The 19,032-nt window shown below is 43.7% G+C and overlaps 1 protein-coding gene across 1 annotated transcript in view; it reads left to right on the forward strand.

Annotated features, from left to right (window-relative positions):
* CPNE9 (copine family member 9) overlaps window positions 1–19,032 on the forward strand; it is a 353,312-nt gene that overhangs the window by 296,837 nt on the left and 37,443 nt on the right. The window contains exons 12-18 of the mRNA XM_075321438.1: window positions 1,131–1,172; window positions 2,982–3,057; window positions 7,524–7,577; window positions 10,776–10,837; window positions 11,622–11,668; window positions 16,817–16,998; window positions 18,377–18,504. Of these exons, the coding sequence (XP_075177553.1) occupies window positions 1,131–1,172; window positions 2,982–3,057; window positions 7,524–7,577; window positions 10,776–10,837; window positions 11,622–11,668; window positions 16,817–16,998; window positions 18,377–18,504 (591 nt within the window). The remainder of the gene's footprint in view (window positions 1–1,130; window positions 1,173–2,981; window positions 3,058–7,523; window positions 7,578–10,775; window positions 10,838–11,621; window positions 11,669–16,816; window positions 16,999–18,376; window positions 18,505–19,032) is intronic.

The following is a 19,032-nucleotide window of genomic DNA, read 5'->3' on the forward strand; positions in this document are numbered from 1 at the left end:
ATATATGTATTGTGTATGTATATATGTATTGTGTATGTATGTATGTATATATGTATTGTGTATGTATGTATATATGTATTGTGTATGTATATATGTATTGTGTATGTACTGTATATATGTATTGTGTATGTATATATGTGTGTATATATGTATTGTGTATGTATATATGTATTGTGTATGTATGTATATATGTATTGTGTATGTATATATGTGTGTATATATGTATTGTGTATGTATATATGTATTGTGTATGTATGTATATATGTATTGTGTATGTATATATGTATTGTGTATGTATATATGTATTGTGTATGTATATATGTATTGTGTATGTATATATGTATGTATATATGTATTGTGTATGTATATATGTATTGTGTATGTATGTATGTATATATGTATTGTGTATGTATATATGTATTGTGTATGTATGTATGTATATATGTATTGTGTATGTATATATGTATTGTGTATGTATGTATGTATATATGTATTGTGTATGTATATATGTATTGTGTATGTATGTATATATGTATTGTGTATGTATATATGTATTGTGTATGTATGTATATATGTATTGTGTATGTATATATGTATTGTGTATGTATGTATATATGTATTGTGTATGTATGTATATATGTATTGTGTATGTATATATGTATTGTGTATGTACTGTATATATGTATTGTGTATGTATATATGTGTGTATATATGTATTGTGTATGTATATATGTATTGTGTATGTATATATGTATTGTGTATGTATGTATATATGTATTGTATGTACAGTATATACAGTAAGGTAACGTTACACGGTGAGGGGCGGCGTCTATCTTTGCAGTGTATAGCCGCACTCTGTGCCTATGGCCGGAGCAGCGATATCTTGCACATTGTACATCTCCCCTCCTGTGAGTCAGTTGTCAGGGAAGAGACGCTGGAAATAGCAGCTGACCGTACCCACGCTGTCCCCTGCCGCCTCCTGCACATGTGACCATGCATGCACATACACCAGTGTAATGATTCAGCCGGTGCCAGGCCTCCAACAATAGGGGGGCACTAGTGCATTATGGGTACATCTGAGTTTTTACATAATTAGCTAATTAATTGAATTCTTTCCTCTCTCTTTGCAGGACGGTAAAAGTGGACGTGTATGACTGGGACAGGGGAGGAAGGTATGCCGGATAATGAGATTTGTAACTTTTTGAATAATTAAAGGGATGTTCCCAAAAAATACCATAAGGGTCCCAAACTGGAATATGCCTGTGTGCATGAAGCCTTTAAAAGGGTTTTCTCTAGATTGTATCTAAGGAGTGCACGGCTCCTCTGCCGTCCTGCTTGCTGTGAGACGGCGCACTCGTGATGATTGACAGTTCAGGTGCGGGCACAGGTGGAGGAGTCCAGGCATGGGTGGAGGAATCCAGGCATGGGTGGAGGAGTCCGGGCACGGGTGGAGGAGTCCGGGCACAGGTGGAGGAGTCCGGGCACGGGTGGAGGAGTCCGGGCACGGGTGGAGGAGTCCGGGCACGGGTGGAGGAGTCCGGGCACGGGTGGAAGGGTCCAGGAACGGGTGGAGGAGTCCGGGAACAGGTAGAGTAGTCCGGAAACAGGTAGAGTAGTCCAGAAACAGGTGGAGGAGTCCGGGAACAGGTGGAGGAGTCCGGGAACAGGTGGAGGAGTCCGTGCATTGGGAGAGGAATCTGAGCACAGGGGGAGGAATCTGGGCACAGGGGGCAAAATACGGGCACGGGTGGAGGAGTCCGGGCACGGGTGGAGGAGTCCGGGCACGGGTGGAGGAGTCCTGGAACAGGTGGAGGAGTCCGTGCATTGGGAGAGGAATCCGAACACAGGGGGAGGAATCTGGGCACAGGGGGCAAAATACGGGCACGGGTGGAGGAGTCCGGGCACGGGTGGAGGAGTCCGGGCACGAGTGGAGGAGTCCGGGCACGGGTGAAGGAGTCCGGGAACGGGTGGAGGAGTCCGGGAACGGGTGAAGGAGTCCGGGAACGGGTGGAGGAGTCCGGGAACAGGTGGAGGAGTCCGGGAACGGGTGGAGGAGTCCAGGAACGGGTGGAGGAGTCCGGGCACGGGTGGAGGAGTCTGGGAACAGGTGGAGGAGTCCCGGAACGGGTGGAGGAGTCCGTGCATTGGGAGAGGAATCCGAGCACAGGGGGAGGAATCTGGGCACAGGGGGCAAAATACGGGCATGGGTGGAGGAGTCCGAGCATGGGTGGAGGAGTCCGGGAATGGGTGGAGGAGTCCGGGAATGGGTGGAGGAGTCCGGGAACGGGTGGAGGAGTCCCGGAACGGGTGGAAGAGTCCTGGAACAGGTGGAGGAGTTCGTGCATTGGGAGAGGAATCCGAGCACAGGGGGAGGAATCTGGTCACAGGGGGCAAAATACGGGCACGGGTGGAGGAGTCCGGGCACGGGTGGAGGAGTCCCGGAACGGGTGGAGGAGTCCGTGCATTGGGAGAGGAATCCGAGCACAGGGGAGGAATCTGGGCACAGGGGGCAAAATACGGGCATGGGTGGAGGAGTCCGGGCATGGGTGGAGGAGTCCGGGCATGGGTGGAGGAGTCCGGGCATGAGTGGAGAAGTCCGGGCATGGGTGGAGGAGTCCGGGCATGGGTGGAGGAGTCCGGGAACAGGTGGAGGAGTCGGAACAGGTGGGGGAATCTGTGCACAGGGGGAGGAATCCGGGCACAGGGGGCAAAATCCGGGCATCTGGAGAGGAAGTCGGGCACGGGTGGAGGAGTCTGGGCACGAGCGGAGTTGTCCGGGCACGGGGGGAAGTGTCCACTTGGCTGTTCCTGACAGCTTTTTCTTGTCCCATGCACCTTGATTGACAGGCCTTTTCCTATATGCAAATAGACCATGACGTGTCAATCAAACCAAACTGGGCGGGGAGAAGCCGGGGGAGGGACCTAGATACTTTTAAAGGCACAGATACATGAAAGATAACTGCTTTATTGTTACTTTTCAGCCATGACTTCATCGGAGAATTTACTACGAGTTACAGAGAGTTATCCCGAGGACAGAGCCAGTTCAGTGTCTATGAGGTGAGAGCCGCGTCCTCAGGGAATGTCGTCTGGTGACTCACGTCCTTCACGGCTGCAGAAATCTTCGTCCTTCGCACCTTAGGCTACTTTCACACTTGCGTTCAGCGCAGTCCGTCACTATGGAGAGTAGCGCAGTCCGTTAACGGACCGCGCTATTCTCCATAGAGTTGTAAGGACGACGTACTGTAATGCAAGTGTCTGCGTTGCATCCGCTAGACGACGCAGCGGCGTTATTTTGACGCTGCGTCTAGCGGATTGAACGCAGCATGTAACGTTTTTCTGCGCTTGGCGGAGTGTCAAAAATCGCAATCTTCAGGAATCCGTTAGGCGTCCGTTGTTTTTATAATGGACGCATATGGTGGCGGATTCCGTTAGAATGCGTCATTTGACGGATTCCGTTAACGCAGCTGACTTTACACAACTGCGCATGCTCAGATGTGTAAAGTCAAGGAAAAAAAACTACAACGGATTGCGTTATTTTGTACGATCTGTAGCATGCGTTGTGCCACTATATGCAACGCATCCGTTACATGCGTCACACAATGCAATGCTACGGATCCCGTTCAACGCAAGTGTGAAACTAGCCTTAGATGACTTTAGGGCATCGGCCATATTCAGGGCTGCCGGGCACCAGATATAATGTGTGAGGGGAATTGTTTTCTGTAACAACGACTTTCTATGTTTCTTCTTTAAACTTTGTCTAAGAATAGAGATTGTGCCATCAAATCACCAATTGTCAGGATTTTATGGTAAATGTATTTCTAAAATGGAACTGTTTTTTTTTATTATTTTTTTATATCACTATGTAAATATATTATAAGTCTAGAAATTATTTCTAGGCTTTAATAGTAGATAACACACAATAAACCAGTGATAATAGGTGATGTCACAGCTCACCTCCTCCTGTATGATGACTGATAACAGCTCTATATAAAGGAGATTACACAGGATCCACCATTGACAATAGGTAATGTAATGTCACAGCTCACCTCCTCCTCCAGTACAATGACTGTTAATAACACCTCTATATGCGGTAGATAATACGTAGGTGATATCACAGCTCACCTCCTCCCCTCCTTAGAATGTCTTATAAGACCTATATATACAGTATATAATAGAGAATCCACCATTCACAATAGGAGATGTCACAGCTTACCTCCTGTACAATAACTAATAACACCTCTATATACAGTAGATAACACAGGATCCACCATTCACTATAGGAGATGTCACAGCTCACCTCCCCCTCCAGTAGAATGACTGATAATACATCTATATACAGTAGATAAAAGAGAATCCATCATTCACAATAGGTGATGTCACTGCTCACCTCCTCCTCCTGTACAATGAATTGTAACACCTCAATATACACTAAATAATAGAGGATCCACCATGCACAATAGGTGATGTCACAGCTCACCTCCTCCTGTAGAATGACTGATAACACTTCTATATACAGTAGATAATAGAGAATCCACAATTCACAAAAAGTGATGTCACAGCTCACCTCCTCCCGTACAATGACTGATAATAACACCTCTATATACAGTAGATATGTAGGAGATGTCACAGCTTACCTCCTCCCCTTCCTGTACAATGGCTAATAACACCTCTATATACAGTAAATAACACAGGTTCCACCATTCACAATAGGTGATGTCACAGCTCACCTCCTCCTGTACAATGACTGATACACCTCTATATACAGTAAATAACACAGGATCCGCCAATCACAATAGGTGATGTCACAGCTCACCTCCTCCTGTACAATGACTGATACACCTCTATATACAGTAAATAACACAGGATCCACCAATCACAATAGGTGATGTCACAGCTCACCTCCTCCTCCTGTACAATGACTGATAACACCTTTAAATAGGCATTTAGTAAGGCCAACACCTTTACAGAACCTTCGGCATGACAAATGGACACGTCAGAACTTTTCATGGGTGGGGGTTCCGGGTGCTGATCGTTACAATGAAGTATTCCTATAAACTTTCCATTGAGCTCGTTTTCAGTGTCACTTTATACGCAGCAATCTACTCAGCGCTTCTGCTTCTTCCTTTTTGTGCTGATTATTTTTTAGTCCACCTTTCTAGTGCTTATAGCCGCATACACGTAAAGTGCAAAGAGTAAAATTCTGTCTGCCTGCAGCCACCACTAGGGGGAGCCTGTATGAAAACCTAATAAGGTGGAATTGCACCCCCTGCTGGTGGGATCCTGTGTTGCTCCTTTTACATGAGTTTACGTTTCCCATCTGATGGTAACTTTCTATTGACTCCACGTGAGCGCTGATGACATTGATGGTGTTATTGACACTGGGGACGCGCTCTGGATACTGATTGCAGCATTATCTGAATGTTTTAATCTGAGCAAAGTGAATGATGAAGGGATTAATCAGCGCAGTATCTCATTATTTCTGTTAGTACCGGAGTCTGTGCGCTGGAGCTAAACGCATTATCCCCTCCTCGCGGTACACTGCGAGCTCCTGATGCACAGAAGATACTGGACGCTTCACATGCAGAATTCAGTCCGTCCGTTCAATCATCCAATGCATAAAATAATACTCATTAATGGGCTCTCACACGGTCAGCTGTTATGTAACTTTTTCTGCAAAAGGAGTGGACAAACGTTCAGATTGTCCACAGCTGAGATTGTAGCTTATCCTCTGCAGCACAGTATGGTCACAGCCGTCGATTGTAGCTTATCCTCTGCAGCACAGTATGGTCACAGCCGTCGATTGTAGCTTATCCTCTGCAGCACAGTATGGTCACAGCCGTCGATTGTAGCTTATCCTCTGCAGCACAGTATGGTCACAGCCGTCGATTGTAGCTTATCCTCTGCAGCACAGTATGGTCACAGCCGTCGATTGTAGCTTATCCTCTGCAGCACAGTATGGTCACAGCTCCTTGATAATTACTGTATAAATGTAGTCCAGCCTCTGCAAATATGATATCAACATCATTTATCTCCCCGAACACTTAAAGGATATGTCCATCTATGTGCAAAAGTATACATAAAATATCATCCAACATAATACTCCAGAGCTGCACTCACTATTCTGCTTTTGCAGTCACTGTGTACATACATTACATTACTGATCCTGTACTGATCCTGTATTACATCTTGTATTATACTCCAGAGCTGCACTCACTATTCTGCTGGTGCAGTCACTGTGTACATACATTACATTACTGATCCTGTACTGATCCTGTATTACATCCTGTATTATACTCATACATTACATAACTGATCCTGTACTGATCCTCAGTTACATTACAGGATGTAACTCAGGATCAGTACAGGATAAGTAATGAATGTATATACACAGTAACTCCACCAGCAGAATAGTGAGTGCAGATCTGGAGTATAATACAGGATAAGTAAAGTAATGTATGTACACAGTGACTCCACCAGCAGAATAGCGAGTGCACCTCTGGAGTATAATGCAGGATGTAACTCAGGATCAGTACAGGATAAGTAATGTAATGTATGTACACAGTGACTGCACCAGCAGAATAGCGAGTGCAGCTCTGGAGTATAATACAGGATGTAACTCAGGATCAGTACAGGATCAGTAATGTAATGTATGTACACAGTGACTGCACCAGCAGAATAGTGAGTGCAGCTCTGGAGTATAATAAGGATATAATTCAGTATCAGTACAGGATCAGTAATGTAATGTATGTACACAGTGACTGCACCAGCAGAATAGTGAGTGCAGCTCTGGAGTATAATACAGGATGTAACTGAGGGTCAGTACAGGATAAGTAATGTAATGCACACAGTGACTGCACCAGCAGAATAGTGAGTGCAGCTCTGGAGTATAATACAGGATGTAACTGAGGGTCAGTACAGGATAAGTAATGTAATGCACACAGTGACTGCACCAGCAGAATAGTGAGTGCAGCTCTGGGGTATAATACAGGATGATGTAACTGAGGGTCAGTAGAGGATAAGTATTATTACACATGTACATATCCTTATAGTACAATATATACCTTATCAGTATGGGCTGGTCGTACACGCTGTATACATTGCACTATAGTTTTCCAGCTTTAGACCGTCCATCTCTATTCATCACTTTGAGTATATCTTCATTCACCATTTGTCAGAGCTGAGTGTCCTTTGGGCTCCCGTCTATATTGATGTAACATATTCTGGAGCTTTGATACATTTAATGCTCCATTTATAATGATACAGGAGTTGTGTTTGCGGCTCGGGCCTTTTCAGCAATGGGCAGAATTAAGTGTGGATCCTCGCCCGCCGCAGTCATTATTCTCTGCATTCACCCTGATGTTCTACATGTGTCACTTTAATTGTGACTGCGGGTCCAGAGGTCTAGCAGGATGGAGCTCCCTCTCTGTGATGAATGCTCGCCTATCCGAGCTAATGAAGATGAATGCCGGTGTGCTGACAGTAGCAGGAGGGGCATCCTTGATGTGTCATTCCTCTCTCCGTAGGTATTAAATCCAAAAAAGAAGTGCAAAAAGAAGAAATACATCAACTCCGGAACGGTGAGACAACTTTCGATGTCTAGAAGGAGACCATTTCCTGTTACAATGTGTCCTCCACGCTGTGAGCTAACACAAGGCTTGTTTGTCTTGTCGTCTGGGCAGGTGCTCTGCCAGATTTACAAAATGATGCTAAATCTGCCCACAGACCTTTCACAAAAACAAACTGATAAAAGGGGCAAACCCAAAAATGTAAAGGGTCTGGGACAGAGATGTGAGATCGGTATGGAGCGACTCATAACTCCACTCTGATTAGCAGAATGAAAGGGCAGCGTCACTCTAGTTGCACCTTCTTTGTGACTGTGCCTGGTTCTGCGGCTATGTACAGGAGCTACAGCACCGGGCACAGTCAGAACCAGACATATCGAGTTAGTCCTTTCATTCTGATCCTCTCCCGTAAAGATATTGGTAACTAGAGTTGAGCAAAAAGATTTGTCCAGGTGGTGTTATGCACGGAGTAGGAGAAGTCCATATACACCACGTGACACACGTGTCAGACCGACGGGGACACTTTAACAGTGGTGGACCCTACAGCTTGGGAAGGGGTGAGGGGACACCTCCAGAACTCACCTCAAGCTGTTACCTGAGCACCCTAGAGTCTCTATATGCAATGTTTCAACCCATCGCCGAGCTGGATACCTAATCCCTCACTAGCCCTGCAAACACCCATGGCTAGTGCAATGGCTGGCGGGAGACAATAGTCCCATCGCTGCACTAATAAACACTGAGGGACAAGGAAAGACAGGCAGAGGAATAAATGGAAGGATACAAGCATCAAAATCCATGGCTGCACACAGACTCCAAAGTAAAAGTTGAATGGGCACAGGACAGTACCCCAGCAGCTCCTTCCACCAGGATGGCCAGAGTAGAATTAATTCTATCAACAGCAAGGACTGCTGGGAAAACCACACTATTTAACCTTAAAGCGGCTTGGGCTCAAAGCAGCTACAGCTTACCTTCACTGATAAGAGCTGCTGGCAACAAAACTGGCATTAACCCATGAGCCACCAAAAGAAAGTTAGATTTGTTTAAATGATGAGTCATGATGGAAAAGAGAGGCTCCAGTCCAAAACCTGTCACTAGTCTCTAAACAGCAGGAGACTACCGTGACAGTTGGGTAGAGCCCGTGCGAATATCCTCCTCCACTGCCGCTCCTGATTAGTAAGCCTTTTGCGACATCATCGTTTCGCTGTAACACACATGACATCATAACGGGTCTGATAGTGTGACGGCAGGTAAGAGGAGGTCACAGGGCGCTGGTCCAGCAGCTATGGACCTCCAACATGGCCAAGGTCCTGCTTATCTTTATGCTCCACTTTATTAGTGACCAGTCCTGTCTGGAACTCCCCTTTAAAGTAGATCTCCGGGACTTACCTCTACTTTTGAGATCCACTTAGCTACAATATGTGGAAGTTACCTATGGATTTATGATGACCATAGACTCCCAAAAGACATTGCAGCTAAGCTGGTGTCACTGGTGGCTGCTCTGCCATCGAGGGAGCTGGACGACCACAAGACACTGTGACAACATCATTATCAATGACTCGTCACAGCAGAAGGTGATGATTGTCCAAAGAGGTGGTGCCTGTGATGCAGTCACCACTTACGGATAATATAGATACAAGAGTAGTCAGGAAAGTCAGGGTTTGGTAATAGGAGGACACGTAGGATTACAAGGGGTAAACAGAGGCGTAGTCAGGTCACAATCTGAGGGTCAGAATACCAGGAGAGCACGGAATAGGTTCAGGGAGCAAACAGAGAAGTGGTCAGGTAACGGTCCGAGGTCAAAAGGCAGGAGGTCATGACAGGCTCAGGGAGCAACCAGAGAGGAGTCAAACAACAATCCAGGGTCAGAGAACAAAGATCAGAATACTGAACAGAGACATGAGCCAACAGCACAACTTCAGAACCAGAGAATACAACTGGTAAGGTTCTGGGCGAGCATGCTCAGTAAAGAAGCCTGAGCAAACACCAGGAAAGTGGGACACCTGAGTAATCAGCACCAACATGGAATCCAGTGCTGCCAATCGAACTACTAGCTCAGTAACTCAGGAAAGCGCAGCAGAGCATCTCCAAAGGCAAGATGCTCTGCACAGAGGATTCGTCTCACTGCCAGGTCTGAAGTCGCAAGACAAAACAATCACTGATCTCGGGGAGACCAGCAAGAGAAAACACTGCCAGCAGCCAACAAGGGCGCTCAACACAGTGAAATCCTAGGTGCATTGCCCCCTGGGAAATATGCAAATCAAAAAAGTCAGTAGAGCCTCTGTTAGGAGTCTCGACACACAAACTAGCCAGATATCCCTCCGGGAAGGACCTAGACAAGGAGTGGCTCTTTTTAGGAGACCACCATAACCACCATATTAAGTGGCCCTTTTAGTCAATATCCAACTCTTTGACAAGTTTAAAGATATGACAAGGGAAATACCAAGGCCAGGTATCCATCCACAGACAGCTGTTTCGGGGTATTGCCCCTCATCAGTGTGGAGTAGGATTCTGGCCAGGATGGAGCAATGCCTAGTAGACCAACAAGACAAAACAATGACTGATCTTGGGAAGACCAGCCAGAGAAAACACTGCAGACAGCCAGCGAAGGCGCTCAACACAGTGAAATCCTAGGTGCATTGCCCCCTGGGAAATATGCAAATAAAAAAACGTCCGTGGAGCCTCTGTTAGGAGTCTCGACACAGAAACTAGCCAGATATCCCTCCGGGAAGGACCTAGCCCAGGAGTGGCTCTTTTTAGGAGACCACCATAACCAGGTATTTATACCATAAGGGTATTTCCCTTGTCATATCTTTAAACTTGTCAGAGTTGGATATTGACTAAAAGGGCCACTTAATATGGTGGTTATGGTGGGCTCTTAAAAAGAGCAACTCCATGGCTAGGTCCTTCCCAGAGGGATATCTGGCTATTTTCTGTGTCGAGACTCCTAACAGAGGCTCCACGGACTTTTTTGATTTGCAGGTCTGAAGTCGCAGCAGAGCATCTTCTAGTCTGAAAGATGCTCTGCACAGAGGGATCGTGACAGTGCCATTTCTGAGTGGTAGATTAGCCCAAAAATCGGCCTCTCCTATTACCCTCATAGGCTCTGTTATGTTTGGACCCTATTATCGCATCAGTACCCGTTGAACCTCCCTTCTCCCGAACCCGGCTGGTAATGGGGTTGATTGACAGCTGATTATCTCCCATGTTTCACAGGTGACACTTCTGTCTTTCAAAGCTGAATCGGAATATACGTTTGTGGACTACATCAAAGGCGGGTGAGTATAACCCTCATCATTTTTGGACATGTTGAGTAACAGATGTCATTGCCTCCTGTAGGATGGGGGGTAGCAAAAATAGCCATTGTAGTGGGTGGTCAGAGCCAGATGAGACATGAATAATCTTATGCTGACTGTACAAGGACCAGTTTTATTATAGCACCAACATATTCTGCAGTGCTGTACAAACATAGTCATCATAGCTGACTGTAGAGGGGGATGATACTTTAGTGATCGTATACAGTGGGGTGTTACAATACTCTCCCGATGGAAAAAAAAAAAGATCAGGCATGTTGTATTTTAACATGCCCGATCCTTAATTCTTACAGAAGATCAACAGCAACCTACTCCTTTCTTCCTATTAAGAATACATGTATGCTCAATTAGAGCCAGCGTCCATATATATGGGGTCAAGAGGAATAGTTTGGAGACAGGCAAGGTAAATGGCCACCAAAAGTCTGTCCGTGCAGCATGGTGGCTCAGTGGTGAGCAATACGGTAAGTGGCCAGCAAAGGTGTCTAGAGTGACTTTTTCCGCTTTCAAAAGATGTATGCTCGACTAAAAGGAGCATGCATATGTATGAGGGGTCAGATGAAATGAAAGTCGAACATGCGCCATCCGGGATATATTAATATCCCAAAGCGTAGATGTACATGGTTACAGTATGTGTTGGTGCTATATAAGCAATTCTTAGCAATGCGGCAGAGGAAATCCTGGGAAATGATCCCATCACACATTGCACTAAAATATCTACAATTACTTTTTCTACTTTTTTTTTTCCTAGGACGCAATTAAACTTCACAGTCGCCATCGATTTTACAGCTTCGAACGGTGAGCGGAGAACAGTATTTTTTTCCCTCCTCACTCAACTTTCCTCCATTATTCCAATTAATTGCAGAACTCTCACTGCTACGAAAATGACAAGTGTCTGTGGGGAGGTGCGGGTGGGCTACGGCAGCCGCGCAGATTGGCCGGTGGGGGCCACGGCTTTGCTGATGGTGTCGATTCACCTCCCCACTTAATGAGGCTCCTGAACTGACGCCCGGCCCTTCAGCGCCAAAGCAAAGCCGCTCTATTTGTAGAAGCAGCACCGGAAAAACCTGTCGGGGCTCGAAAATAGAGACTATTTTTGGTTGTGAGAGCAACATTCATCCCAGCAGGTACCGGAGAGAAGACTAGGATAATATAGTGCCCTCACCTATAGGACAAGGGGAATCTAGTGCCCTCACCTATAGGACAAGGGGAATCTAGTGCCCTCACCTATAGGACAAGGGGAATATAGTGCCCTCACTTATAGGACAAGGGGAATCTAGTGCCCTCACCTATAGGACAAGGGGAATCTAGTGCCCTCACTTATAGGATAAAGACAATCTAGTGCCCTCACTTATAGGACAAGGGGAATCTAGTGCCCTCACCTATAGGACAAGGGGAATCTAGTGCCCTCACTTATAGGACAAGGGGAATCTAGTGCCCTCACTTATAGGACAAGGGGAATCTAGTGCCCTCACCTATAGGACAAGGGGAATCTAGTGCCCTCACTTATAGGACAAGGGGAATCTAGTGCCCTCACCTATAGGACAAGAGGAATCTAGTGCCCTCACTTATAGGACAAGGGGAATATAGTGCCCTCACCTATAGGACAAGAGGAATCTAGTGCCCTCACATATAGGACAAGAGGAATCTAGTGCCCTCACTTATAGGACAAGGGGAATATAGTGCCCTCACTTATAGGACAAGGGGAATACAGTGCCCTCACTTATAGGACAAGGGGAATACAGTGCCCTCACTTATAGGACAAGGGGAATCTAGTGCCCTCACTTATAGGACAAGGGGAATCTAGTGCCCTCACATATAGGACAAGGGGAATACAGTGCCCTCACTTATAGGACAAGGGGAATACAGTGCCCTCACTTATAGGACAAGGGGAATCTAGTGCCCTCACTTATAGGATAAAGACAATCTAGCGCCCTCACTTACAGGACAAGGGACATCTAGTGCCCTCACTTATAGGACAAGGGGAATCTAGTGCCCTCACTTATAGGACAAAGACAATCTAGTGCCCTCACTTATAGGACAAGGGCAATCTAGTGCCCTCACTTATAAGACAAGGGGAATCTAGTGCCCTCACTTATAGGACAAGGGGAATCTAGTGCCCTCACTTATAGGACAAGGGGAATACAGTGCCCTCACTTATAGGACAAGGGGAATCTAGTGCCCTCACTTATAGGACAAGGGGAATACAGTGCCCTCACTTATAGGATAAAGACAATCTAGTGCCCTCACTTATAGGACAAGGGGAATACAGTGCCCTCACTTATAGGACAAAGACAATCTAGTGCCCTCACTTATAGGACAAGGGCAATCTAGTGCCCTCACTTATAGGATAAAGACAATCTAGTGCCCTCACTTATAGGATAAAGACAATCTAGTGCCCTCACTTATAGGATAAAGACAATCTAGTGCCCTCACTTATAGGATAAAGACAATCTAGTGCCCTCACTTATAGGATAAAGACAATCTAGTGCCCTCACTTATAGGATAAAGACAATCTAGTGCTCTCACTTATAGGGTAAAGACAATCTAGTGCCCTCACTTATAGGACAAGGGGAATCTAGTGCCCTCACTTATAGGATAAAGACAATCTAGCGCCCTCACTTATAGGACAAGGGACATCTAGTGCCCTCACTTATAGGACAAGAGGAATCTAGTGCCCTCACTTATAGGACAAGGGCAATCTAGTGCCCTCACTTATAGGACAAGGGGAATCTAGTGCCCACACTTATAGGACAAGGGGAATCTAGTTCCCTCACTTATAGGACAAGGGGAATCTAGTGCCCTCACTTATAGGACAAGGGGAATATAGTGCCCTCACTTATAGGACAAGAGGAATCTAGTGCCCTCACTTTTAGGACAAGGGCAATCTAGTGCCCTCACTTATAGGACAAGGGGAATCTAGTGCCCTCACTTATAGGACAAGGGGAATCTAGTGCCCTCACTTATAGGACAAGGGGAATCTAGTGCCCTCACTTATAGGATAAAGACAATCTAGCGCCCTCACTTATAGGACAAGGGACATCTAGTGCCCTCACTTATAGGACAAGAGGAATCTAGTGCCCTCACTTATAGGACAAGGGCAATCTAGTGCCCTCACTTATAGGACAAGGGGAATCTAGTGCCCACACTTATAGGACAAGGGGAATCTAGTGCCCTCACTTATAGGACAAGGGCAATCTAGTGCCCTCACTTATAGGACAAGGGGAATCTAGTGCCCTCACTTATAGGACAAGGGGAATCTAGTGCCCTCACTTATAGGACAAGGGGAATCTAGTGCCCTCACTTATAGGACAAGGGCAATCTAGTGCCCTCATTTATAGGACAAGGAGAATCTAGTGCCCTCACATATAGGACAAGGGGAATCTAGTGCCCTCACTTATAGGACAAGGGGAATATAGTGCCCTCACTTATAGGACAAGGGGAATCTAGTGCCCTCACTTATAGGACAAGGAGAATCTAGTGCCCTTACTTATAGGACAAGGGCAATCTAGTGCTCTCACTTATAGGACAAGGGCAATCTAGTGCTCTCACTTATAGGACAAGGGGAATCTAGTGCCCTCACTTATAGGACAAGGGCAATCTAGTGCCCTCACTTATAGGACAAGGAGAATCTAGTGCCCTCACTTATAGGACAAGGGGAATCTAGTGCCCTCACTTATAGGACAAGGGGAATATAGTGCCCTCACCTACAGGACAAGGGCAATCTAGTGCCCTCACTTATAGGACAAGGGACATCTAGTGCCCTCACTTATAGGACAAGAGGAATCTAGTGCCCTCACTTATAGGACAAGGGCAATCTAGTGCCCTCACTTATAGGACAAGGGGAATCTAGTGCCCACACTTATAGGACAAGGGGAATCTAGTTCCCTCACTTATAGGACAAGGGGAATCTAGTGCCCTCACTTATAGGACAAGGGGAATATAGTGCCCTCACTTATAGGACAAGAGGAATCTAGTGCCCTCACTTTTAGGACAAGGGCAATCTAGTGCCCTCACTTATAGGACAAGGGGAATCTAGTGCCCTCACTTATAGGACAAGGGGAATCTAGTGCCCTCACTTATAGGACAAGGGGAATCTAGTGCCCTCACTTATAGGATAAAGACAATCTAGCGCCCTCACTTATAGGACAAGGGACATCTAGTGCCCTCACTTATAGGACAAGAGGAATCTAGTGCCCTCACTTATAGGACAAGGGCAATCTAGTGCCCTCACTTATAGGACAAGGGGAATCTAGTGCCCACACTTATAGGACAAGGGGAATCTAGTGCCCTCACTTATAGGACAAGGGCAATCTAGTGCCCTCACTTATAGGACAAGGGGAATCTAGTGCCCTCACTTATAGGACAAGGGGAATCTAGTGCCCTCACTTATAGGACAAGGGGAATCTAGTGCCCTCACTTATAGGACAAGGGCAATCTAGTGCCCTCATTTATAGGACAAGGAGAATCTAGTGCCCTCACATATAGGACAAGGGGAATCTAGTGCCCTCACTTATAGGACAAGGGGAATATAGTGCCCTCACTTATAGGACAAGGGCAATCTAGTGCCCTCACTTATAGGACAAGGAGAATCTAGTGCCCTCACTTATAGGACAAGGGGAATCTAGTGCCCTCACTTATAGGACAAGGGGAATATAGTGCCCTCACTTATAGGACAAGGGGAATCTAGTGCCCTCACTTATAGGACAAGGAGAATCTAGTGCCCTTACTTATAGGACAAGGGCAATCTAGTGCCCTCACTTATAGGACAAGGGACATCCAGTGCCCTCACTTATAGGACAAGGAGAATCTAGTGCCCTCACTTATAGGACAAGGGACATCTAGTGCCCTCACTTATAGGACAAGGAGAATCTAGTGCCCTCACTTATAGGACAAGGGCAATCTAGTGCCATCACTTATAGGACAAGGGGAATATAGTGCCCTCACTTATAGGACAAGGGGAATATAGTGCCCTCTTTTATAGGACAAGGGGAATATAGTGCCCTCACTTATAGGACAAGGGGAATATAGTGCCCTCACTTATAGGGCAAGGGGAATCTAGTGCCCTCACTTATAGGGCAAGGGGAATCTAGTGCCCTCACTTATAGGATAAGGACAAGGGCAATTTAGTGCCCTCACTTTTGACTGACCGGTGCTCAGAATCTTTGGGGATAAATACATTTTGGGGTAATGTATTAGTTGTTATGGAGCCCGTTCTTTTCTATCTTTAACCCTTTTAGAATAGTCAGTTTTTTAGATTTCCTTTCTGTCTGGTTTGGATCCATTGTTGCCTCTAAACTTTATTGTAGTCCTAGATGACAAATCTACTGTTATACTGTAATGTTAAATACAATGCTAGATCAAAGTTAGCCAAACTCACCAATTTCAGAGGGGTCGGGCAACTAATTTGTGTATGGGGGTCTTCCAACTTGACCAGGCAGATGTTGGAAGAAATAAGGATTGTCATGCTGAATTCCAACCCTTTTCTTCTTCAGGGGAGATAAGCTTCTAGCAAAGCTGTCTGTAATCAGTTTAGTCCCCTCTTTCCATTAATTACTGTGTGTATGTACGTTCAATTGAAAGGAGCATGCATGTGTATGGGAGGAATAGATTGTTTGGCCAACAGCTATTGAAAGCATGGTTACAACTTATACGTAGGGGACATAAGATGCCACCAGAATAGTCTGGTATCAGCTAATTTCCCGCTCCGCTTTATAATTGTATGCACACTCGGCCAAACTGAGCATGCATGTATATGGGGGGAGGGGGGTTCAGGAGACATGGCTTGTTTGGCCAATGGCCATGAAAGTGTATGAACACCTTAAATCACTGCACAGACTGATTTGTCTCTTGGGGTTCAGGGAAAGCTGAGCACTTACGGTACCCTCTTAGGATATTTTTGGATACACCGACAGCAAGGGTTAATCTGTTCCATTGCCTCCCCAGGTAACCCCTCACAGCCCACCTCCCTCCACTACATGAACCCCTACCAGTTGAACGCATACGGCATGGCGCTGAAAGCTGTCGGAGAAATTATCCAGGACTATGACAGTGACAAACAATTCCCGGCTTATGGTTTCGGTGCCAAGATTCCTCCAGATGGCAAGATTTCCCATGAGTTCCCACTGGTTTGTAAATGTCTTATGACATATTTTTTATCATTTCCTTCCACACATCCAAAAAATAAACTACGATTCTGTACTTTTTTCAAGGGTGGCTTGATTTTTTATATTTTTATATATTTTTTTAAAACAAAATGTATATTTTATTCAGTTGTGTTTAGTATGATTTGTAAACGTCTTATGACATTTTATTTTATCATTTCCTGCCACACATACAAAAACAGTTCAAATGTGGCTGTTTTTGTTGGGTTTTTTTTAATATAATGTAATATAATGTATATTTTTATTATGTATATTTTATTCATTATGTTTATTACAATAAATAATTATATTATCGAAATAATAATAATAATATTTTATCCATTATTGATGCATTATTATTATTTTAGCGATTATTATTATTATTATTATTATTATTATCCTTTGTTAATGCATTATTATTTTTTCCATTATTAAGAAATTATTATTATTTTCCATCATTAAGGCATTATTATTATTATTGCACTGTTATTATTATTAATATTAATAATAATCATATTGCTATATCCATTATTAAGGCATTATTATTATTATTATTTTAGCCATTATTAATGTAGTATGATTATTATATAAATTATTCAGACATTATTATTATTATTATTATTATTATTATTATTATTATTATTATTAATAATAATAATAATAATAATAATAAATTATTATTACTATATCCATTATTAATGCATTATTATTTTAACCATTATTAATGCATTATTATATTTATTAGTATTATTACTATACCCATTATTAATGTATTATTATGATTATTATTATTAATAATAATGACTAAAATAATATTAATGCATTAATAATGGATATAGTAATAATAATACATTAATACTGGCTAAAATAATAATAATGATGCATTAGTAATGGATATAGTAGTAGTAATAATAATAATGCGTTAATAATGGATATAGTAGTAATAATATTATTATTAATGTATTATTATTATTATTTATTATATCCATTGATGTTTTATATTATTATTGTTACATTATTATTATTTTATCCATTATTAAGGCATTATAATTATTATTACCAGTAATACATTATTATTGAATTAATTATTAATGTATTATTACTATATCCATTATTTATGCATTATTATTATTTCCATTATTGATGTTTTATTATTATTTTATCCATTATAATTTACTATTATTATTAATATCATTATTATTATTATAATTATTCCCGCTATTAATTTAATAATAATAATAATAATAAAAAATGTCTACTCTGTACATCTAATAGTCCAGAAATTCTTTCCAGGTTCCATGAAAACCAGATTAAAGGAATTTTCCTATTTCTTGTGTAGTTTTAATATGTATTTTGCTTTTAGAATGGTGACGTGGAAAGTCCCAACTGTGTGGGGATACAGGGCGTGCTAGAAGCATATTTTAAAAGTCTGCGGACGGTTCAGCTCTACGGACCAACCAATTTTGCACCAGTTATTAATCAGGTTGCCAGGTAAGTGACTATGTATTATATGTCTGTTCGGAGCTTCTTACACTTCTTTGGTCCATAGTTCTCATTTCTTTACTGTATACAGTTTATACATTGGATTCAATGGTGGAAGTGTATGCAGCCAGCTCAAGGGCTCCCTCTAGTGGTTGCTGCATGAAGTGAAAATGTTTGCATTTATTTTTCTGTCTGTGCAATGGATTTGGAGCTCTGTATCATAAAAATGGAGTTACAAATTCTGTAAAGAAAGTAGTTAGCACATAAAGCTGTAATATAGATACATTAATAAGGGTCTGAACACTTAAATCCCAAGTCCTGGATTATTATATTGATGACCAGTCCATCACTCAACTATCAGTGTTTGCAGCTCTTGCTGTGACCACATGTACACATTGGAAAAGGACATCTCCATACACCATGTAGTGGCCGTTTTGGGTACTGCAGTTCAGCTCCTATTGAAGTGAATGTGGTCTAAGCTGCAGTACCTGAGAATAGCCACTACACGGTGTATGGAGCTGTGCTGTTTTTAGTCTG

Source organism: Anomaloglossus baeobatrachus, chromosome 8 (assembly GCF_048569485.1).
Source record: "Anomaloglossus baeobatrachus isolate aAnoBae1 chromosome 8, aAnoBae1.hap1, whole genome shotgun sequence".
Taxonomy (NCBI): Eukaryota; Metazoa; Chordata; class Amphibia; order Anura; family Aromobatidae; genus Anomaloglossus; species Anomaloglossus baeobatrachus.